This window comes from Acromyrmex echinatior, chromosome 12, assembly GCF_024713525.1.
Source record: "Acromyrmex echinatior isolate Ae372 chromosome 12, ASM2471352v2, whole genome shotgun sequence".
Lineage (NCBI taxonomy): Eukaryota > Metazoa > Arthropoda > Insecta > Hymenoptera > Formicidae > Acromyrmex > Acromyrmex echinatior.
In genome coordinates, this window is record NC_141863.1 from 808,286 (window position 1) to 834,014 (window position 25,729).

Here is a 25,729-nt window from a genome sequence, read left to right on the forward strand (position 1 = left end):
CACAAGTTATATTTCAAAAGACGAGTTATATGTCAAATAGATGAGTGAATAATTTTAATGAAAAGCAAGAAAACTATTCTATTTGTAATTAGAGAAATCTTGTAAAACATACATTTTTATTTATCCCCTCTTTATGTACTTGTAATGAGGTATCTAATATCTCATATATAGTATATTCAGTGTCATTATTTGTTGTACCTAGAAATGATATAATATTTCATGCAAGCCTATGTACAATAATTGTTTTAAATATCAATAGAACTAAGGATTGAAAAATATATGAGATTTCAAATGAGAAAATAATAGCAGCAAATTGATAATTCTGACATAGAAGAAAATTGTATATAATACAATACAATCAATTATGTTTCTTCAATTATGTTTCTTCTTAAATCGCATTTTTTCTAGGAATTCTAATAAATAGATTCATTATCCTTGTGCTGAATAATAAATATATAATAAGCTAATTATTATTAATAGTTCATTTCTTTTTATAATAAATTGTACGTTTAGACATTTACATCAAAGATCGCGGTTCAATTAAATTTATAATATTATAATATGTAATATCATTTTAAGGATGTCGACAAAAAATGCGGATTTATATTTTGTATTTCTTGAATATAAAAAATTAATATATTTAAAAATATTATTAAACATTATGTTATCTTATATAAACAGACTACTTATATAAAAGCCTACGTTAACTAGAGATATAAATATTAATTTCTCGCACATTTGCGCAGAGATTCTTATTTTTTAAACGTCAGTAAAAATCAATGACAGTAATCTGGGCAAAAATCGCAAGCTTTATTCCGGCTTTAATATCTAGTAAATAATATTAACATTTCATAAAACTTATATCAACAATAAATATGATTACTGTATTTACGTTCTCTCACAGGAAACCAATCATCACTGAGCACGTCTTGATGCCGAGGTCGAAGGCACTTTGCTCTCTACATACATACACGCTTGTCAATGTTACGCGCGACTGTCTTTACTATTATCAAACTAAAATTTCAATACCAGTGATTAACGTTCGCTCTGACATAAGAACCCAGTATCTGGATTTATTTTGCTGATTCGCGGGCGGTACAATGCCCATTTGTGGTATGAAATTATTAAGTCAATGAAAGCAGGAAATTAAGATTGTGCTTTATGCACGTATCCTCTGTGGTAACAGTTGTTACTAGAAATAATTTCTCAAAATATACATAATAAAAAGTTCCTATTTCAGGAAATGTTTTATTGTTTGATTTGAATTGTAAAATTATCAGAGAGCTCTTAGTCATATAACGTCAGTCGAGTCTATTTATAGATAAAATTTACTCGGAGAAATATTGAATTTTCAATTGATTTTCGAATATTGACAAATTGAAGCTGCGAAGACACTTCATATTGACATATTTCAAATAGAAATGAAGAATATCAAATATCATTCGTTCTTTTTCGAAGAATATTCTAAACTAATATGTATACTGATGCAATAAGTTGGAGCGAAATAAACTATACCTGTTTCATTCCAACTTGTTGCACCAATGTACAGAATATTCTTCGAAAAAAATAGACCTCAGTCAGAAAAAAGAAATTTTATTTATGTAGGAAATAATAATTGTGCTTTACTAAAAAAATTTATTTTAAAGTATTTTATAAATTAATACAATTGAGGACCTATAAACCCCTCGATTTTATTAACTTATTTGTTTATTTAACTCAGCCCTAATTAACAAATTAATTTAATTAAACCATTTTACTAAAATATTTATTATAAATTTTCATCTTTGTATAAAAATATAAAATGTTATCTAATTTTTTAAAATAAAATAATGAACAAAATATTTTTTATAAATAGTAAAAATCGATTTTTTTATTGATGGATAAAAGAATAATTATTATCTATCAATATCTCATATGCGTTTAGGTTTGATAAGCATTATGTCACAGCTCTGATAATTTCAATGACTTCTTTGATTTGGATGGATAAATATCAACTATGACGTTTTTTTTACTATATATATAATCCCAGCAAACTTAGTTATTCGTGCTCACGTAAACAATCGTTCTCGAACTTCAGGAAGTTATTATTCTCGCCTGCAAGACTTTATTTACTGCGTTTCAACGTCTCAACATAGTTTACAGAAATCAGAATTTTGAAATCATAAAGTGCAAAATGCATAGTATTAGAAATGTGATAAAAAAAATAACTAGAATTTAATCGTATATATCTTATATAAATTTAAATCATTTTATAACATATTTTAGGTTTTTAGAAGCTGTATTTTTATAATTTTAATTTTATATATATATATATATATATATATATATATATATATTTATCTATGTATATTTATATTTATATTTATATTATATTTTTATTATATATAAATCTATAAGAAAGTTATAATATAAAATATAGAGTCATTTGATTTGTTATATTTATTTTATATAAACATTTAAAAATTTATTATTTTATTTGCAATAGTTAAATATTATGTACATACGACTTCGCTTTATGGTTATAACTATTGATGTGAGTAAACTTTGATTCTAGCGTATTATCATTTACATAATCTTTTAATTTTAGGAAATATAGTGAAAAATTATACTTTTTTTTACATATATCTACTTGCATTGATTTATGAAACTCATCACGCATTCTTCGCTAATTTGGTACGCATGCATAATCACATTAATGGTCAAATAGCATCGTCACCACGTTGCATAATATACGTATACGGACAATATCTTAAAATATTTGTCTTTTATTTAATCGCTTAAAAAATATTTTTAAAAAGAAATTAGGTAACATTGCTACAATGTTGTTAAAATGTTTCAAAATATTTCTTGCTTACTGGATTAGTTTTTAGTTAAATCATTCATTATTTTCAATTTTGTTTATGTTATAATTACGAGTTTCATGTAAAGGAAGCATTTTGAACAGTGTAAATTTACTAAAACAATAGGTCTGTTTTTTATTGCTATACTCTCTGTATTGGTGCACACGACGCAATAAGTTGAAGTGAAATAATAAATATATATTCACTTTCATTTATTGTATTGTATGCATCAGTTCAGAGAGCAATAAAAAACAGACCTAATGCCATAGACGAACAAGGTCGTTGCATGCCGAAATGAATAATTTCCACAAATCTGTATTCCTCTAATATTATCCAACAGTTCCGCTGCAGTTCTACATATTAACGTTTCCTCAATGTCAAAATTTCAAAAAATCTTTTCAGTAGTAGAAGCGTCGTTTCGTAAAAAATCATAAAATTATTATATATAAATTATATAAAATAAGAAATTACAAATCTTAATATATATGTTATACTGAATAAGTTAATCTTTTAAAGGAATTCCTTCTATAAATCAGTATAATTATTCTGCTAAGTCAATATTGTGTACAGAACTAAAAAAACATTTTAATATATTTGTTTCTGAGAACCATGAGCATCAAACGACCAAATACTTTAGATACAAACTAAAATATTTTAGATACAAATGCTTCAGCACTATAGATACTTTATCAGATATCGCTAACACTACATGAGAAATAAAAAGCTCTAAATAAATTATATATAAAATAAATATTTTCTAACAATCAAATAATTCTATTCAATATTATTTTTATATTAAAAAATTTCTTTTTAAATTTAATAAGAATATAATATAAGAATATAATATAAATATAAATAAATAAACATATATATATATATAAATAATTAAAATGATAAAAATATAGTTTCTGAAAACCTAAGAAATATTACAAAATTATTTAAATGATTTAAATTTATATTTATTATATTTTATCGCTTTGATTAAAATAGAAGCAAACACAATAACTTTTACAATTTTCAAAATATTTTTTATTTTATGCCTTATTTATTTTTATATTTATTTGTAAATCTTTTTTATTTTTTTATCGTTTCTAAAATTTCTGCTGCACATTTGCTCTCGTTTGCAGAACTAGAATTCTGCTATAAAGTTTATTATAATAAGAAGGTTAATGATCTCTAATCTGTTTGCAATTATTGTACATATTCTAAAATATGTGAAGTTTGATATGCAAGATTTTTCTATAAAAAAGTCATTCCCAAAGTCATTAAATTTGATACTAGATTAATTTATCTTTCTATGATATTTGTTGAATAGATTATGAAATCATTATTTATGTCAAGATCATGAAATACATTAAAATCAAGTAGATTTGTTTTTTTGTTCTCACAATTTCTGAAAAAATAAAACTTAATAGTATTTTGTTTTTAAACAGTGGTTAAACTTTTTTTCAAAATAAAAAAGTTAGATCAAAATTTTGATGCGTTGTCAGCTTCGCAGTAAATCTCTGAAAGGGAAGACATCAAATAATCATGTAAATCTTGTAAATTATTTTCTTCGATAGCCTTGATTTTTCTTAAATAAATAAACATAAAATCTTCATTTACACAAAAAGAATCAACATTTTAAGGATATAAAAAAGAAATCCATTATTTTTCCGATGACTTTAGTAATCTGTATCTCGTCTACGCGTGGATCTATTGGAAAAATAATGGATTTCTTTTTACTACACCTAATATAATAGCGAGTTCGATTGGAACGCACATTCAATGCGCATGGTGTACATTAAAGCTGTCGGGTCCAAAATAACGTAAAGATATGTTTATAAATAAACATAGAAGTCAATTAAATCATGAAATATCTACTCAATACATTTTATCGTACTATTAAATAAAATATGTATTTCATAATTCGAAATATTTGCATTTCGTTTTTATACTCAAATTAAATCAATGTACAACGGCTTTAATATGCACGTGCACATTAGCGCTACCAATTGGAAAAATAATGGATTTCTTTCTACTACACCTAATATTTTTTACATAAAAATAAATATTAGTTACTTTTATTATATATTTATATAATTTATATTATATAATTATTATATATATTTATGAACAGTTTAATAACGTTTTAATAAATATTTATATTTAACAATACAATTTTGTACTTTAAACATTTTCTCATTTATCTCAATTTCTACAAAATATGTCTACATATTGAAATAATTTTAAGATTCTAAATTGCTGCCAAACTTTTGTATTACTTTTAAATAAAATATAGAAAAATCTGTCATTTTTAAATAACTTTTTACTTTGTTAAAAAACGTATATAACACATCTTGTATGATATTCTCAATATGATATTCCTATATACAAATTATAATAAAATATTGGATACAATTTGAAAGAACAAATTTAATCTTTTAATTTAAATTCCAATAGAAATAAAATTTAAAAAAAACAGAAAAATTATTTTAAACATCATAATTATTTTTAAAATAAGTTTTTCAAAAACTAATGGATTCTCCAATTATAATCACGATATAACGAGAAATTGATTATTTATGTAGAACATATCCCGAAATTATTCGGTCAGACATCATATGACCTTGTCATTTCTTCTTTGCTTTCAATAGAAGTCTATGAGATATGAAACCGAAGCAACATCCGTGATACCGTTTAATAAAAAAGCATACATTAGTCTATCATTGTCTGCATAATATGCATGTCCACAATCACTTATCTGTACATGTTCATTCTCACAATCGGTACATGCACTTTTCTTTTTGTAAATGCATAAAGACAGGTATCATATAAGTAATAATAATGGCTTTCGTTTTGTTTGTGGGGGGTAGCGGATGATATGGAGAGGGAAAAATGGTCATTGTTATAAGACGTTCAGATTGTCGGATCATACACTTCCAACCCGACTATCCTCGAACCATCTGCCGCCGTGGTCCAGCAACCCCATCGTCGAATCTTGCACACAGGCTTTTATTCCCACAAGACAATTTTGTTGAGCTTCCTGTCTGCTCATTTTTTGAAAAATGGCATCAGCGAAGGCAACATTTACGATCCTCTTGGCCGTGGCGACGATCGGTGTGATATCTTCACGAGATATACGTAAGTAAATAGTACAGGTAAAATCTCTCAAAAGTAATATTTATACTAACTAAATAATGTTAAGTACTAACTAAATAATGTCAATGGAATAAAAATTTTTAAAGATAGTTTTACATAGCTTATTTAATTTTTGGTAAATGCCGTTTCTCTAGTGTTACACTATTATACAAACAAGTTATTAAATAGAGAAAGAGAGAGAGAGAGAGAGAGAGAGAGAGAATGCTAAATGCTAAAAGTCGATTTAATGATTGTTATTTAATGATTAGCACCGTTAATTAAGATTTCTAAATACGTTTGTTAATTTTTAGAATTTTAGAACTATTTAGTTAGTTTTTAGAATTATTTTCAACTTAGTTGAAAATAAATTCATGTGCGTAAATTAAGTTGATATTGTCAACATTAAGATTAGATACTTCTGATGATCTGTAATTTTTGTTAAAATTTATTCAAGAATAGAGTACACACAAATAGAATATTATACAATTTTGCTTGAAGAATAGATTAGACAAGAAACATTTAAAGAATCACACATACACACATACACATATGTATACAAGGTATCTTACAGGAAGTGTTAAAATTAATCAGTTATTTCTAAAAGCACAGGAAAAGTAAAATATTTTTAGTAAAGAAAATTGGCAATTTTATTTACATATAGAATAAGGACATAGAAACATTCGAAAATATTTATTATTTAATAAGTATTTATAAAAATGTTAAATTGTTAACTTTGATAAAACGTAGCTTCTCGCACAAGAAATATTTATGAAGATTTTTATTTGTGTTGAGTGAAAAGTTATATGTGTTATTAACATGTGTTATTAAATTCAATACTTTTGGATATAAATAAATTTTAACCTCATTTTTTAAGTCCTTTTAATTGTCAAGAAATATTGCATAAAAAACATAAATCAACTTAATAGAACGTTAATATGTTTTTTTATAAATATAATGAAGATCGCATTTTATATTTATCATTCATTATTTAAATGCAATTATTTAAATATAATTTATGTTCTTTGCATTAATGTAAAAGCATTTAAATAGTAAATGATAAATATAAAATGCGTTCTTAATCGAAGATGGTATAAATGCATTATATTAAAAGAATATTACATTATAAAAATAAAATCTTGTATTTATAAATAGAAATTAAACGGTAAAAAAAAATTAAGATTGGTATAGATTTGTAGCAACAACCGCTTATTATATAATATTTCCAATGTTACTATTTATAACAATCTGATGACGGCTTCCACTATGATTACAGCCGAGTTCCTGCATATTTGTCAAACGCACGATCCGCATTACGAGACATGTGTCACTGAGAGTATAGAGTATTTGAAACCATATCTTAAAACAGGTGTACCAGAATATAATATTCCATCGTTGGAACCTCTCATACTAAAAAAAATAACGTTTATACCAACAAGTAATTTACGACTAGAGGCATCTGATATTGAGACAAAGGGTGCCAGCAATTTTATAATTAAAAGAGTGAAGTAAGTATAAAAATTGTAATACTATTTATTACAAAATATATATATATATATATATATATATATATATATATATAGCTTGCAAAGATTAGTTCTAGAAAATGCGAGCACGCGACACTGTAATATGTAAAATAATTATAATATTATAAATATTTTAAAAATTTTTTTATGTGCTAGTTTGAAAAATATTTTTATCACTAATCTTCTAACATAAAGTTAAACTTGACATTCTTACACATTTTTTTGCAATTTTTAATACTAGCTATATGAATAACTTGTTTTATTTAACAAATTAAATATTTTGACTTAATTTAATTTAATTTGTTAAACAAAATATAATTTGTCTTTTCTTAGACAATTTACGTTTTTACAAGAATAACGTATGGTCGTATGATGTGATGTAAGTGTTACAATAAAATTCAAGCTGAAATCTTACAAAACACTTTAGCATACTTATGTCTTTCTTTTCAAACAAGCGTTTTGAATCTCTGCATAATTATGTATTAGTGACCTTGCGAAGATATTATTGGATAATGGTCACATCCTTTTGAACAAAATTTTAATCTACGAATCATTCATAATATTAAATTGAATCATACGTCTGTACATCCATCCATTCCTCTCTCTCTCTCTCTCTCTCTCTCTCTCTCTCTCTCTCTCTCTCTCTCTGCTTAGCGATAAATCCAACCAGATTATGTAAGATTACAAAGAAATGATTCTGCACACATATGAGGTTTATGTTGTCGTTGACTCGTGACGTATATCTTATCAGCAATTCATTATTGAAGAGAAATGAGTTCATAAGATATGGACAAAAACAGCAATCCCAAATGTAAAGTATTAAAAAAAATATTTTGAATACACATTCTACAGCTTTAGAAAAAAGAATGCTAAGAAGGTGAATGTTAAGAATTTTTTGTAGAATACGATTTTTAAACAAAATTAACATTTTATCAATATTTAAAATGAACAATATTAAGAATGTTTATTTTTGGACTGCACATGTGAGAAACACAATTAATACTAGAAAAATGCCTATTACGGTCGAAGTTGGATCTTCATTGTTTTAAATTTAAATAATTCAATCTTGAATTACTAATATATACTATATATATGTACTTGCATATATACTATATTGTAATCTTTTAGAACTGCGCGCCGAATTGAGTCAACAAGATTTTTAATATTATTTATATTACATCGCATGAAAGATATTATTTCCTTATTGTACCGATTATTGCGAAGAATATCACTAAAGCCTCAATGGTTTAATGTCTTAGCTCGTACGGAATACAAGAGATCCGGGTTCAAATCCCGGCCGAGGTAATATTTTTCGCAATAAATAAATTTATTAACAGTTTCAACATATTAACATTTTTATAATATGATGCAAATGGTGGCATCAAATTATTAAATTGCTTGTCCATTTAATTCGCGATTACTAGAGTAGTTTTAATTGTGTTTATAGTCCGGAAAAACAATTCAGAGTGCAGTTCTAAAAGACTACAATAGAATATATATGTATATTGTACATGTATAGTGTATATTAATAATTTAAGATTGAATTAAGCATTGATTTAAAGCAATGAAGATCCAACTTCGACCGTAATAGACATTTTTCTAGTATTGATTTAAAATAAAGAAATTAATGATTTTTTTTAATTTCAAATAATTTTCCTTCTAAAAGAAATTGATTGTTTTATTAATATTTTTTAAATAAGTCTAATGATTTTTTAAATGTAATTTCTATAAACATAATGCACTAAAAATATTAAAATTGAAAACTATATTTACGAAAAATTTCATATATTTTTTAAAAATATATTTTAACATGAAATACAAAATTTTTCATAAAATATTTATTTTCGATGACTTTAATACTTCCACGCACAGAATAATGAGACGATTCAATTGATTTAAAAAGACGCATAATTATATCTAAAAAATGATGCAATTTGTAATGTGCAATTGAGGAAATGCTGTGTTGTTTGTAATCTATGTATAGATGGCCGTGACACGAACATTCGAAGTGTGTCTACAAAGCGTCAACAGTATTCATGCTTACTCCTCGAAGATTGCGACAAAGAAAAAAAGATAAATACTCTATAAAGACCAGAAAACCGGACGGAAACTGTAATCGCCGGTGATATTTCTCGCTGCTTTGTAGCATTCGAAATTTAAAAAGACATTTGTTAAATAATATATCGAGCTTTGAGAAAGAAATAGAAAGAGACAAAGCTTATAATAGCATTGTAATAATGTGAATACTAAGAAAGATTCCACACTGTGCATTGAAATTATCAGTTATTGTAGTAATTTCCCATGTATGAGCACTGTGAAACAGAGATACACTATTTTAATGACAATATGTCGTGTATCCATCGAGATATCTATCCACATTCCAGGATGCATATTGACTCTTTGTATTATGTATTGCAATATCTAATATCTTAACAATAATGCTAAGAATCTATAAGAACATAATTTTCTAGCAATTAAATGTAATTTATTGTAGTTTTATTTTAATTACAAGCGTATCTATAAAAAAATTTACATTATAGTAGAAAATTACGAAGTTAAAACACAGCACATAGTAACAATAAAGTTTGATAAAATCCATGTAAACCGTAATCTTTATGTCAGTTTCAGATCAAATGAGATTAGTTGAGATACATAAAATGAAAACCTCACTTGCATCATTTTGAGAAGTTTCTGTCATAATTAACATAATAATTTTATTTGTATAAATGGAAATTACAAACATGAATTGAAAGATGTGATGAGCGTACAATGAATTTCTCTCATTATTTTCCTGATTGTATGTTAATGCCGTATTTCTTTTTTCTAAGAATCGACTTCAACACTTTGATCGTCTTAGTGGATGTGGAATTACCAAATATTCAAGTTGAAGGAACGTATGGTATGGACGGCAAGTTACTGTTACTTCCGATTCGCGGATCCGGTCCGATTCATGGCAATTTCTCAAATTGCATAGGTATTTGCTATTTTATAAATTATAATTCCATAATTTTATACATTTGACTTATTCATCTTATAAAATCTTGATTAACTTTTCAGGCGCCTGCAAAATACAAATTGAGAAATATCTTGACGAGGACGGCGAAGAGAAGATGCGCATCACGGACTTCAAATTGAAAATCTCAGTAGGCAAGGGTACAATAAAGCTAGATAATTTATTTGGTGGCGAGCAAGTCCTTGGAGATGTCATCAATTCGGCTATCAACAACAATTTCGATCTCTTCCTGAAGGAGCTTTCACCGCTCGTGGAAAAGGCATTATCTGACTCATTCCAGAATATTGCTAGCAGTATAATTCAACAATTTACATTCGCCCAACTCTTCCCCGGCACATAAATCGATTGGTGGTGATTCAGACGATCAGATGGACTGGAAAACACATAAATTAAATTTGAAGCTTTATTGCAAAATAAGCAATAGAGTGAATTAAAAAAATTTATTGCCATTTTTTACTATATTGAATCTTCTTTGAATGCTCAATTGAGTTTTACATTATTAAGTTTTTAAAATTTTTTAAGATTTTGTAATAAATATAAATGGCCTCATTAAGGCTAAACCAGAATATAATTTTGACAGAAAATAGGAGATAAAAGAATTAGTCAAAATTATGGAACAATTTTCGTATTATTTAAAAATTCAATTCTAATCGTTTTGCAGAAAACGTTAATAATTTATGATCTGATAGATTAATTAATCGAGTGTGTTTGCGCAACATTAGCTTTTAAAAGGAGTAATGTTACAGAAAATTTTTAAAAAGGAAAAATAAACTAAAATAATAGGGAATAGGGGTGGGGATGATGATGGGAATGAGGATGGTGTGAGTGGTTAGCATATTGTGATTTAAAATTTCTTGATTTATTACAGAAACTTGTTTTTGAAACATTAATAAAATAACACTTTAAAGGGCTATAACAAAAAACCTAGTCATTTTCAAACTTTGTGCCTATGAACACTTTTGATCAATAAATCAAGAATTATAACATACTAAAATTTCAGCCAATTTCACCAAGGGCCAAAATCCTATGATATTGTGCAAGGTCCTTTGTCAATAGAGTAAAATCAGTAGCAAAATTTTTGTTTCAATTTCGATTCTTTCATTATTGACTCAATGCAATTAAAACTTTGAATATGAGTGCAAACAAAAAATGATTATCGACATATAGTAAACAGCACACTGTCAAAAAAGGTCTAATTTGCTTCGTAAGAAGGAAACAGTCACCTATAAAAAATCTTTGTGATTGTAACTTACAGACTTGTAATGCTAGCCTTTTAATTAACGAGCCAACATCGATAAATTCAATGCATCATGAAACATTGAATAAAGTTTTTAACTGCAATTGTTAAACATTAGTATTACAACATACATACATTAGTATTATTACATCTTTTATATTTTATTTCCCAAATTTATTATAATTTATTTGTAAAATAACTCATTATATATTTTTAAAACCTGTGTAATATTTTATAAATTAATCACAAGTTTATTTTAAGTGTAATATTATTATACATTCTTCACAATAATAGTACCAATCAATCCATTTTGCGAATTGTACTGTGATATTTAATTTGTATTTTAATTTTTTTCATTACAAAAATACTAAACAATATATTTAATTTAATAAATATGTTGTAATAACGTTGTTGCATCAACAAATAACCAAAATATTAGTAACAGATATTAATAACAAAATATTAATAACAAATTGTATTGAATACAAATAAATAAATTCTTTGATTATGTAAAATCTACGTCTAACAATTTATTATTTATATCAGAAATCATAAATTATCCAAGTTGCAAATTACAGTTATGCAACAGTTTTACTTATTATGGAGACCTAAATAAATGAAGCGTGTTCCGATATATTTTTGTTCGCAGAAAACGAATCCATCGTGGAATTGTACTAATACGTCAAGTTTTGAAAAAAATTGAAGTCAAATGTGTCAAAATTGACGTTTCTGGCCATATTTACCATTTTTTTATAGCTAAAATAAACTTTTTTTTTTCAATTTCATTTACGTCACTTTAAAGTGCTATCTTTTACCTATAAAATAAATTTATATTTATTACGGATTTTTTGTTATATGCATAATTAACATATAAAGATCGCGGCGTTGCCGTCGCGCGCGAGTTGCTTAAATTCCCTCCAATCTTCCACTACTCGTCTATTACGTAATATCCATGCTCGTCTGAAAACTGGGGGGGGGGGGAGATCCCTGTTAGCGATTTTTTCAAATAGATACAATTATTATTTTTCACCGAGTCATAAAAGTTTTAACTACAATATATAGTTCTACAATATATAGTTCTACAATATATAGTTAAAATGAATCTTCTGGCCTATTTTCGTGTAAAAATAAGTTTCCTAGATATCATAATTTTATTGTTAAGATAATTGTTGAATTTAAATTATATTAAAATTTCAAAATTAAAAATAGTAAATCCGTTATGGCAAATCGAAATTAGAAAGAATTAAAAAAAAATGTGTATCTTAATGTTTTTGAGACTGCTAAATCCAAATATGATAGAATTCTAATAAATATAAATTTATTTTATAAGTAAAAATGGAAGATTGGAGAGGATAGCACTATGAAGTGACGTACAAAAAAAATAAAATTTAAAAAAAATTTATTTTAGCCACAAAAAAATGGTAAATATGGTCAAAAATGCCAATTTTTGTACATTTAATCTCAATTTTTTCGAAAATCTAATGTGTTAGACCAATTCCACGGCCAGATTCATTTTCAGCGAACAAAAATGCAACACACTAGGAAAACTTCATTTATTCAGATCCCAAAAAAATATTAAACTGTGTTATTGCAAGATACGAATAATTTTAATTGTATCCATTACAGTAAAAGCATAACATAAAATTGATAATAAATATAACATAAGTATAATTGAGATTTATTAAGTGATTTGCATTACATTTTTTTGTTTAAATTTCTTTTACAAAAATTACATAAATGCAACAATATTTAATAATTTAAAGCAGTTTTTTCTCCAACATTATAAAATACACTATACAAACACATACAGTATTTAATTCTGTTTATATTACCTTAAAGTAATTTATTTTAATATATAAATTTTAATATACAAATTTTGTTTAGTATTTTTATATGTAAGACATATTTACGTTGTTAATCCTCAATTACAGCAACTGATCATTTAAGACCAAAATAAAAATTTTTGAACAATTGAACAATCCGTATGATATTACGAGATTCTTGTAAATAAAAAAACTTGGAACTTTTTCCTTCAATCACTGTATCAAAACGTATGTTCACTTGCATTCTTCAAGCTAGACTTTAGAATTTAGATGTAATTTTCACAGCTGTAATTGAGAGTTACCTAAAGACACAAATAGTCATGAAATTATATATAATTTTATCATAAATAAGATATATAGTATATATGTAAGAGATAATTAACACATATTTAGAATATATAGATGTTATAAAATATAAATATAAAGATATGTATAATAAAAAGCATATCGTCGCAATTTTATATCTATTAGGTGTTGGAATTAATTCGTAGCGTTTTTAATGAAAGAATGTTATTTATTTCACATGAGCATTAAAAAATACATTAATGAAAGTACTTCCCATCACTTGTAAAACGCTACGAATTAATTCCAACACCTAATACATGTTCTCATTTTTTTTCTAATAATTGTGTAACACTTATATCAAATATTGCGATATAAAATTCTCATAAACATTATGTTCAAACTAATACAAGAAATATTTATAAAATTTTAATTTAACACGAAAACCTTGTGATTCTGAATATTTTTTAACCCTTTCATATCTTCGGGATATATATGTCCTATCTACAAAAAAAATTATAATTTTTAAATAAATAATTCTATTGACTTTTATCTTAACTTGTTTTTAAAGAAAAAGGTTTAAACTTCATGTCAAAAAATTGCAAACTTTGAAATATAATATTTTAATTAATATATAGTTAGTATCTAAACTTTGTAAAAAATAAAATTTTTTTATAATAAAAAACCATGTACTAGTCGTAGATTATGTAAACAAAATCATAGAATAAATACTAATCACGTATTAATCATATACTTATTTAAATATGATCACAACTTTATTATGATATGTATTATATTATAATATTATATATATAATATTATATAATCAAATTGGGCATAATCCAAAAGTATTTTCCTTTTAAAGAACTTTTACCATTTTAAATATATTTTAAATATATTTTTTTGAATAGTTTCGTGTGAGTGTATGTTGTGTGTTGTGTGTGTGTGTGTGTGTGTGTGTTTATATGTGCATGCAACACATATATTTAAAAAATTAAAATCCGAGATCATATTTTGAATACTTCAGCTTTTCATGACAGCCATCTTAAATTCATCATTTTTAATTTAAATTCTAATAGTAAATTTGGAATCAGCATTCCCAAAAACTTATAAAACCATCTTCATATGAACCGTCTTTATATAAAATCTCTTTTGAAAAACCCGAAAGTACGAAAGGATTAAGTAAATCACGAAATGATTGCATAACAATGAAACTCAAAAACTTATTGCGCGATTTATTCTCGATCAGGGAAAAGCTCGTCCAACGTAAAGTGTTTAACTATATTATTGGAAAGCAAGATAACTCGTTTGACAACTGTTTCTTCTATTGCCGGCTTGAAAACACTAATAACCTCCTGTTGATTGTTGCCTATAAAATTGCTAATGACTTCATTTAATCGGCTTAGTTCTGTGCTATTTAATCCATATTCAGCGGTGTATCCTTTGATGTCAAGATTTATCTTCATCTTTCCTAAGTACACGTATTTTTTGCCGTTTCTAGTTACTACATTCATGTCCACATTTACCTTTGCTTCAACGTTATCTGCAAAATTCAGATTAAAATAATTATGGCAAAAAAGTATTAAATTGTGAATCATTAAAACAAACATTTTCTATTTTCTGCCTTTCTAAGCAAGCCTTTATAATGCAATATCGATTATTTTACGTACTTGTAGTGATGTAAACTGGTCCCGTGTGAACAATAGGCACCAGTAAACGTATATCGAAATCATATGTGGCATTCATTTGAATCCGTCTAAATACAAGCTCAAAATCGAAGTGAAGTTTCTCGAGATCTGATTGAAGGTATTTTACGACAAAATCACAAAGTCCCGTCACTTGTGCATTTGTAAGAGATATTTTAGAATTAGATGTATCAGAAATAATTAGTTTTTCAATAACGAATGGATCATTCGGCTGAATGTCCAATTCTGGGATTCCTTCGCAGATCTTGTCTTTTATATTATCGACATTGTCCAAGATGCATTTATTAAGATTCGAATTTTTGCGTCCACATACGTTAATGAAGGAGGCTGTGAAAGATGTAAATTATCTTTAAAATAATAAAGATCAAGAATATAAAGGATCAAGAATAATAAGGCTCAAGAGATTACAAATCGAATATACAAAAACAAGAGCTACAAGCCAAACATAATATATTAATAAACAAATTTTTAAAAAAGCAAACGTTTCTATCTTTATTAAATTGTAATTATGAATATAATCATCAATATTAGGATAAATAAAATAAAGGATGATAAAATGTGAAAATTTTAAAGAAATATTCAATTCTTTTATAATAAAGTTTGTGATTTTAAATTAAGATAATTTAACAACGTTTAAAACTTAAAAGATATAATATAATATAATATAATATAATACTTTTAATTTAATCATAGCATAATTATGTGAAATAATAATTGATGAATTAAATTTTATATTCAATTTTATATTTATTCATGAAGTTTAATAATAAAGTTATTTAATAATAAAATATTTTATAATAAAAAGATTCTGAATATATTGCTACAAAATTTTTATTTAATATTTTTGTTATACTATTTTCGCATTAGGATACTCTGCACTTTTGAGAATATAAATCTGTTACAAACGACTGCACAGCAAATCAAGTCTACGAAATATATTATTGCGTCGCAAATATTCTTTATAGAACGTTCTCTTCTAGATGTATATGCCATATCATAAAACGTAATGTAGTGAAATGTTCCAGAAATTCTTATCGAAGTTGGTATTGGCTACACCTGTCATTTTAATTAAATGTTTAAAAACTGGAACACAACTTCTTTTCGTAAGCATTTTTTTTCTAATACACGTTTACGCGTTGTTGCTATTTAATACTATATTTAATACATGTTCACGACCTGGCAAATGCTAGGCATGCAGTTTGCATTACCTCGTTGAGTTATTGCATTATACCTAATAATTAACATTACCGCAATGTCTGCAAACTTCTTTACAACAACGATCCAACTTTTGAGTTACGTTTTATTATTTTAATAATAATTATTAATACATTTCACTTAGTTATGATAATTATAATAACATTTATAATTTTTTTTATGAACAATAAGGAAAGAATTATAAGCATTTTTTGAGACAAAGATAAGTGTATATTTCTTTTTTACTCACGTATTTCTGCTGTAACATAATTTGTTGCTATAAGCGCAAAAGCAAAAATTATAGTAAACATATTTCAATTTAAAATTTATCTTATGTATAATGAAACACTTTCCGAAGTATATACTCTGAAGCGAACCAAACAGTTGTCTAACGAATGAGTATTAAGACTGATTCGCGCGCAGCGATGAAGCTTATATATATATATACACACGTCCTCGTTCAGTGTTTTATTAACCATTCTCTTTCGTACTCTGTAGCCATGACTCAATTAAAATCTGCAACCAATTTCTGTTTATATCAGTAAAGTTAAATCAATTTTACAATAAATAAATTTACAATAAATTTTGCAATAAATATAAATATAAATAACAATAAATATAAATATAATGAAAAAATAATACTTTTTTTCATAAAATAAAAAATAAATATTTTATTAAATTAAAATATATTTGATATATGTGCAAGACATGAAATGATACTTATGTTGCATCTACATGTAAATTAATTTTTAAAAAGTGCCTATTTAAACAATTCAAAAAGTACAGCAAAATCAGTGCAGCAGTAAGATAAAATTACAAAAATTGATAAAAGGCTAACTTGATTAATTTTCTTCGAAATAAGAGAAATATTCGTATAAAATTGCTATATTTAATTTAATTATAATTTTTCTTAATTTTCATAATTTTTCTATTTTTAACATATTGACGATGATGAGGTGAACAAATATTAATATATCTTCAATCATTTTTTATTTTTAATTATTTTTCCATTTCTTAAAATAAGAGTTATTTTTGAAGTATTAAAAGATCGCAGATTGCGATCTTGTAATGCAATTTTGATTACGCAACATAGAAGATGACTTTTTTTACAACAGTTCTTGAAGTTCATAATTACATCTGACCAGTTAAAGAGAATTTAAATAATGCATTAATTTTTTTTCTTTAAGTTTTACACAATTAAATAGTTTATCTATTTTAAGAGCATATTGAAATGTTGGAACAGATAAAGTTTGCGTCAAGACTAACTTATCGAATATTTACCAGATTATAAACAAATAAACTATTTTTATCCCAAATAAAATGTTAACAACATTGAAATAAGCAAGTATTATTACTTTCTAAATATTTAAAAGATAGCTTAAAAATAAATCCAATATATATTATATATATTAGGTGTTGGAATTAATTCGTAGCGTTTTACAAGTGATGGGAAGTACTTTCATTAATGTATTTTTTAATGCTCATGTGAAATAAATAACATTCTTTCATTTAAAAACGCTACGAATTAATTCCAACACCTAATATATATGTGTTGAAAAAAATTTTATTCACAAAAAATAAATGATACGTGATGTATGATATATACACAAAATTTTATTTATATATAATAATATTAAATATAATATTAAATATAATTAAATATAATTGTTTTTATTTTATGTGAAAAGTTTTATTGATCATGAAGTGATTAGCAAACGATTATTCTTTTATTCTTGATAACTAATTATAAATATTATAATAAATAGCTGTTATTAAATAAATTCTTGATATAATCTATATAAAGATTAGGATTTGTTATTCGTAGAGAATGGTAGCATATAAAGAATGTTTGTACAATTAAATAAAATGTTTTGATTTTACAGTTTGTATAACATTTTTCTTATCATTATGACACTTTGCTTAATCTTTATATATTTTTTATAAATCCTTAGAAAAAAATATGTATATTTCTCTTTTAAAGCTAAGAAAATTTAATATAAAATATTAATTTAAAACAATTTTCATGTATTATATTTTACTAGAATTATGTATAAGTTTGATCTATGCGATAGTTTTTTCACAAATCACACTAAGCCTATGGCTTATAGTCTGCAATTGCGACTGCAATGGGTTCCCCAAGCATTTCTGCGAATTCTTGCATAGTTAGCTTTTCAACCAGGGCCTGAAGGTTTCCATCGTCGATTTCTTTAGGGCAATTTGACCTCGGTCGATCGCAATATCAATGTTTGTACCACTTTTTATACACTCTTTTACTGACAACTCCTTGGCCATACGTATTGCATAAAATTCTTTCTACAGCTGATTTTTCTGGGTTAAAAAATACATAATAATGAAGGTGAACTTGTCTGAATTCATCTAAAATAATAATCTAAAACAACAAAAAACTCACAAAATTTTTTTGTTAAACAGATGCAAAATAAATCACATATATACTGCAAAAAGAATAGTGTATGTATTCTCAAAATTATTTTGATGTTAGGCAAACTTAATCGTATAAATTTATACGTAAGATATGATTAAATAGTAAAATAGTTGAATGTTATATATATAAATCTATATTATCAAATAAAATATTATTTTAGCTCGTTAATTATTACGCATATTAATTACGCACAATTATGAAAAATACGAAACACTAAATATTCAAAATGTAGAAAAGATAATTTAAGCATATTGTTCCAAAGAATCATACGAATTTTACAATATTAATTAAAATAGCTCACTATTATTTGTAGTTACGCAATAACAGCTCTTACAATAAAACTCAAATACTAATAACTATGGCATTCTTCTTCTTCTTCTTCTTCTTCGAGAGAGAGAGAGAGAGAGAGAGAGAGAGAGAGATGAGTAGAAATCATTATAAATATAATTTCTTCATTTAATATTTTAATAAAAACAAAGAAATTTTATATAATTGTACATAATTTTAATATATGAACTTAGATTAATCAATTATCCAAATTTTTATTGAAATAGAAAATGATTGAATAATTAGCATTTGATGAAAATTAGAATTTACTAATGATAATTAGTTTTCTAATATTATTAATTTATTGTCATATAGATATTATAATAGTTTTAAGGGTATGTTTACATACGGTATATTCCAGAATTTGCGACTCAAAATACTATGGCAAGATAGTTCTCGAAAAATTAAGTAAAAAGATTATTTATAAATTTTTATTTATAAATTTTTATTTCAAGCAATAATTTTTGAAAAAATAAGGATTCAATATATCTAATTACACACACACACACACACACACACACACACACACACACACACACACACACACACATACGCGCGCGCGCACAGAAAGAGAGGGGGGAGAAGAGAGAGGGGGATGTAGGGAGAGGGAGAGAGGGAGAGAAATGAGGGAGAGTGAGAGAGGGAGAGGGAGCGGGAGGAAGGGAGGGGAGGGGGAGGGGGAGGGGGAGGGAGGGAGAGAGAGAGAGAGAGAGAGAGAGAGAGAGAGAGAGAGAGAGAGAGAGAGAGAGAGAGAAACTATATTAGTCATAGTACTTTAAATCGAGAATTTTGGAATACTCTGTATAGTCTCTGTAAAAATTACTGAAATTATTATCAATAAGATTGGAAACAAAATCGTTTATGTTAAATAACATTACTTTAAATATAAAGTGCCATTAACGGTCTAAGTGTTGAGATATTGAACTGAATAATATATATATTCATATAAATGAATTAATTTGGTCTCGATAGTCTAAAGGCTCAGGACGTTCGCACGGAATGCAAGAGATCCGGGTTCGACTCGGATATTGCCTCGACCCGGCCGAGGCAATATTTTTCGCAATAAGTTTATTAATTTTTTTAAGATTAATAATTTGGGAAATTTGGGAGGGATTATTAATATTTCAGACTGATTGCGTTGAAAATTCGACAACCATATCGGCAAATAATTATCATTTCTGAAATTAATTCATTTATATGAATATATATATTAGTTCAACATGATGTTACTGAAATTATTATAATATACTTTCATATGAAAATAAAGGTTATACTTATATATATGAAAAGTTTAATAAGTTTAATATTCATACTTAACTATAGTACAGTTTAAAATAAAAATTTTTTTAAAGTAAGAATTCGCTCGTATTAGCAAACTATACTAAAATTCGGTCAATGATCGAGCTCATAAAAAGATATCAAAACAAATCTTTAATTTATAATAAAAACATTATTTAATAAAAATTTATAGTAGTTTCATGACCACATCTCAGATTAGAAATTTTTGTGTTTACCTTGTGTTGAGTTTCTTGATTTTGATATAACCTTTTCAAAAAAAGGACTTTTAAATTACTTTGGATTGTTCACTTCGGCTTGATATTTGATCTATTAATTGGAAAAAAATACATTATAATGGTCTTCTATCTACAACAGAGATTTAAAGCGCATATTTATTTGTGTATCTGTATGTAAAATTATTCACAATTTATAGCTTTTGAATCATTGAATTATGAATTTTGATTCTTCGTCACTGTTTGACTCATAATTACATTGATAACCATGTCAAGATAGATTGTTCGACTTTATTTATATTTTATATTTAATATTTTAATCTTGCTCAAAAAGGACCTGTCACAAAATATATTGTAGATTTCTATTAAATGTTTTTATTAAAAGTTAAAGATTTATTTTTATATCTTTTTATGAGCTCGATCATTGACCGAATTTTAGTATAAAATTTTTTCATTTTATCTTATATTTCCTAAAAACATATTTACTTCTAATTGAAATAATTTTTCATCAAATTAAATCACCAAACTTTTTATATTTTAGATACTATCAAATACAATATAAGAAAATTTGTATTTAGATGTAATTATAGTTATATGTGTAAATACATATAATACATTCTTAAGACATACCAAACAATATAAAATATTAAAAAATATTAAAAATATTAATGCATAATATTATTAGGTGTTGGAATTAATTCGTAGCGTTTTACAAGTGATGGGAAGTACTTTCATTAATGTATTTTTTAATGCTCATGTGAAATAAATAACATTCTTTCATTAAAAAACGCTACGAATTAATTCCAACACCTAATATATTAGAATAGAAAGTGTTAGGTATGCAAAAAGTATTCTGAATTTGATAATTTTATAGATATGATCTTAAAAAATTTTTATCTTCCTGTTGAATATTTGACATGTCAATTTTTTATTGTATTTAATATTACATCTACTAAGAAACGGCCTTTATTGATTATCTTAGCTACAAAATATAAGATAGTTACATAAGTTATTTAATGATATGACTCTATCATCAGACATCACATTGATGTACAACGTGTTAAACAAATTAAATGCAGAAATTTATAAAGAAATACAACAGGAAACGTTTCTAATATAATTAAAAATAAATGGCGTAGTGTCACTCTTGTAGCAAATTTACTTGTTAAATTGTTATACTAATAAAATTATACTAATTATTTTTAATAAAAATAACGTTGATTGTTTTACGCTATTTAATTATAGTTTATTTTTTCTATCAAATTGGAGAAAACAGGAGAATAAATTAAATTAAAATATGTTAAGTTTTACTTTTTATTAAAATTGTTTGATTAAGATTATTTCTGTCTACAAGATTTCTAACGTACTTTTTTGGAAACAAATGTACAACATGTTAACTGTCAACATGAAAAACATTGCATAAAAAATGACAAGTCTAACGATCATGGGCGCATCGTAGAATTCTTTTCGGGGGCAGGAGTTTCTATCAGCTCAGAGATGTATTATGCGCCAACCGGACTAACAACCAAAAAAAAGGGAAGATTTTGCTATTGTATTGAAAAGAACATCATTACACCAATTTTGTTGTTGTAACATTTGCAACAATTTTTAACGTTAATGAATTCCATTTGGATATTTTTATAGCTTTTAATGCGTACCTCTCGTACCTCATTTTGAAGAGGAACAATATTATATTTTGTTCATTATGTAACTTATTTTTTTAAAGACATTTTTTTAAAGAAAGATACAATACAGCTACTATACAAGCAAAATATTTAAATCTTTAATATAATTATTGTTTATTCGAACTAATAGAAGTATTAAAAATTACTTATATGGTTTTATAAAAGAAAGCAATATTTTATATAACAGCAAGAAACTCACAAAGTTAAAAGTAAAGTTGTATGTTTTTTTTACAATTAAAAATGAAAAAGAGAAATTTCGATAAAGTATATCGCTAATTGGCCAATTTAAAATAAAATATTCTCATTAGTAAAGCAGTGGAAAATTATTAGACACCGATATGAGTGGCTGTGCACTAACAAGATTCTCTTAAAATGAAATAATTAATAAAAAATTTCGGGGGGGGGATCTGAATCCTTGAACCTCTCTCCCTTAAATCCCTTTCCCTTAAACCTCCTCCCGAAAACGCCCATACTAACGATTACAATAAAACAATGATAAAGCAATAAGACAATATGCTTACAGTCAATAAAAGATTGACATTATTTAAACATATTGGTAATATCACAGTAATGTTTCAATTCTTTATTTCAATAAAGATTTTACACAACTTCTTTAAAAGAGGATGTCCATGATATAGAAAGATTTCTATCTTAGAAGTGGAACCTCTAAAACCCATAAATTCATTTAAAATATGATAAAATCTATTGCCCAATACTAAATAAATTTCACTTTTTTATTGGCAAGGAAAGTTCAAAAAATCAATAATATAATATTATAGGACCATATATGTGATAACACAAACTATAGAGATCAAAACAATAAACGGTCTAGCTGAATCTTAATGCTTGTATGATTCTTATGTGAATTTGTATATACTACATATTTATTTGTATATATTACATGTAGTATACTACATATGTAGTCCCCAGAAACATGCGCCGAATGATTTTTCGGTCTTGAAACGTTAACTCTACTAAACTACTACAGTAATATCACGAATTAAATTGACTAGCAATTTAACAAATTTTTGATGCTTATTCGCATCTTCGAAACAATCTTAATAATGTTGAATACAAATAAATATTAAAATGTGTAAATAATTAGTAGTTTAATTCGAGTAGTGGACCCTCCACGGCGACTTTCTTAGCTAATTCATCCGCTTTGTCGTTACTTTTAATACCATTGTGAGCCGGAACCCACACTAGCTCTATATTCTTGTCTTTTTTTTCCTCGAATAAAAATTTATTTAATTCTTGGATGAAGTATGATTGGTGCTTTAATTCCTTCATATTTAGGAAAGCACTGAGAACATTTTTAGAATCTGAAAAAATTATAAAGACAGATAGTTCTGAGTTGTTAATATGTTTAATAGCTGTGAGTAGAGATATTAGCTTCTGCTGAAAATATTGATGTGACATCGAGAAGTTTGTATCTGGTTGTAAAATTGTCATTGCGACACCAGTTTGCTATACTCACATTCCAATTGCCGTCGCTACTCACTCTAGAGCCATCTGTAAAGATTACTCTTGATTATTTTCTATTGAAACAAGTTCAAAAACTCAATATTTGCGTTTTCTGCTTCCTTAATTGAAACACCACTTTTTAAGTCTATATTAATTGTATTTAGTTGGTAATTGAAATTGAGTAAATAGAACTTAGGAAAGTGAGACTTATATAAGAAATTCGCATAGTGAATTACTTCCTCATAAGAACTAACTATTAAGGCCTTATTAAAGTTATTTTCATAAATAGTGACTAGACAAATTACTGATCTCTTTTAGGATATTTAATAATGGGAAATTTTTCCGAGCCAGGCTTCTGAGGAGAAATTTATAACTCAAAACTGCGAATCTATATGACAATGTTAATACTTTAGCTTCGCTAACAATAATGTTAGTAGGAGTGGATTTCATGTATCCCAAAGCAAGTCGCAAACATCTCAATTGAATTTTTTCCAGTTTATAAAACGCTGCGGACTTGCACGGTGATATCAAGAAGCCTCCATACTCTATTCTGGCTCTAATTAATATCTTATATAAAATAAGCATAGTAGTCGGGTCGACTCCTCATCAAGTTCTCTTAATACAACATGGAATACGATCAGGGATGTCGCATTTTTTAATAATATAAGCAATATGGAGCAATATTCCAATTGAGACGTTTTTGTTTAAAATTAGTCTTAAAAACTTAACATGGAAGGATGACTTGATAGCAATGTTATCCACTTTAATTACTAAATTATTTGTTAATAAATTGGATCTTTTAAAGATAATTTATATTTCTCTGGTAATAAGTGTATAGATTTTTATTAGCTAGTTCAACAGACAGATTGTTTTTTTTTTATTTTCTAACACCTCTAGACTTGCATCGATCTGACTATCAGATGCGAATAATGCCAGATCATCTGCGAATTTCACGATCTTAACTTCTGGAACGACCAGCTCGTCCAATTTGTTAATGTAAATTGTAAACAGAATGGAGCTTAAAATGCTGTCTTGCGGGAGACCTTTAAAAGTGAGGCAACTAATATTACCCGGACAGTTGGTAAATTGAATTTGTCTCACTGATATTAAGTTGTATATCAAGATTAATAAATTGCTAGGTAATTTTAAATAAAAAATAAGATCTTTAATCAGACTCTCAGAGTCTACATTGTCGTATGCGCTTTTTACATCTAAGAAAACTGCAGCTACGTGATTCTTTTTAAATTGTTTTTCAATTTCCGAATTAACAAAGTCAGGTTATCAACACTTGATCTATTTCATTCTAAACTCAAATTGAGAGTTATTAATCAGTTGTTTATGTTCGAGCAATCAAATTAACCTATCGTTGATCATTCTCTCAAGGAGCTTGAGAAAACAGGGGGATATGCAGATTAATAATTTTATTGCTGTTTGCTTTAGGAATGAAATAACACAGATAGTTACTTCATTCCTCTGGAAAAACTCCTGTACACAGTACATCGTTATATATGTAAGAGGGTTCTTTTAACGAATTCTGGCAGTGCATTTATAATCTTGTAAT

General features: G+C 26.0%; 2 protein-coding genes across 2 annotated transcripts; one reads left to right on the top strand and one right to left on the bottom strand.

The window, feature by feature from the left end:
- Positions 1–5,732: 5,732 nt before the first annotated feature.
- Positions 5,733–11,419, top strand: LOC105149404 (Juvenile hormone binding protein 3). Its single transcript, XM_011061788.2, has 4 exons — positions 5,733–5,963; positions 7,234–7,465; positions 10,312–10,457; positions 10,541–11,419. Exons 1-4 carry the CDS (start codon positions 5,888–5,890, stop codon positions 10,834–10,836), a joined length of 750 nt encoding a protein of 249 aa, XP_011060090.1. The 5' UTR covers positions 5,733–5,887; the 3' UTR covers positions 10,837–11,419.
- A 1,976-nt stretch (positions 11,420–13,395) lies between these two features.
- On the bottom strand, positions 13,396–17,154 carry LOC105149405 (protein takeout). The gene is made up of 3 exons (XM_011061789.2): positions 16,989–17,154; positions 15,509–15,871; positions 13,396–15,381 (listed from the first exon to the last, which is right to left on the bottom strand). The coding sequence occupies exons 1-3, from the start codon at positions 17,047–17,049 to the stop codon at positions 15,074–15,076; spliced, it is 732 nt and encodes a 243-aa protein (XP_011060091.1). The 5' UTR covers positions 17,050–17,154; the 3' UTR covers positions 13,396–15,073.
- Positions 17,155–25,729: the final 8,575 nt, after the last annotated feature.

Excerpts from the sequence above, each read along its gene's own strand:
- LOC105149404 (XM_011061788.2), top strand. The coding sequence starts at position 5,888 with ATGGCATCAGCGAAGGCAACATTTACGATCCTCTTGGCCGTGGCGACG. Across the intron at positions 5,964-7,233 it reads GATATCTTCACGAGATATAC|CCGAGTTCCTGCATATTTGT; the intron begins GTAAGTAAATAG and ends CTATGATTACAG. Across the intron at positions 7,466-10,311 it reads TTTATAATTAAAAGAGTGAA|AATCGACTTCAACACTTTGA; the intron begins GTAAGTATAAAA and ends CTTTTTTCTAAG.
- LOC105149405 (XM_011061789.2), bottom strand. The coding sequence starts at position 17,049 with ATGTTTACTATAATTTTTGCTTTTGCGCTTATAGCAACAAATTATGTT. Across the intron at positions 15,872-16,988 it reads TTATGTTACAGCAGAAATAC|CCTCCTTCATTAACGTATGT; the intron begins GTGAGTAAAAAA and ends CATCTTTCACAG. Across the intron at positions 15,382-15,508 it reads ACCAGTTTACATCACTACAA|ATAACGTTGAAGCAAAGGTA; the intron begins GTACGTAAAATA and ends TGAATTTTGCAG.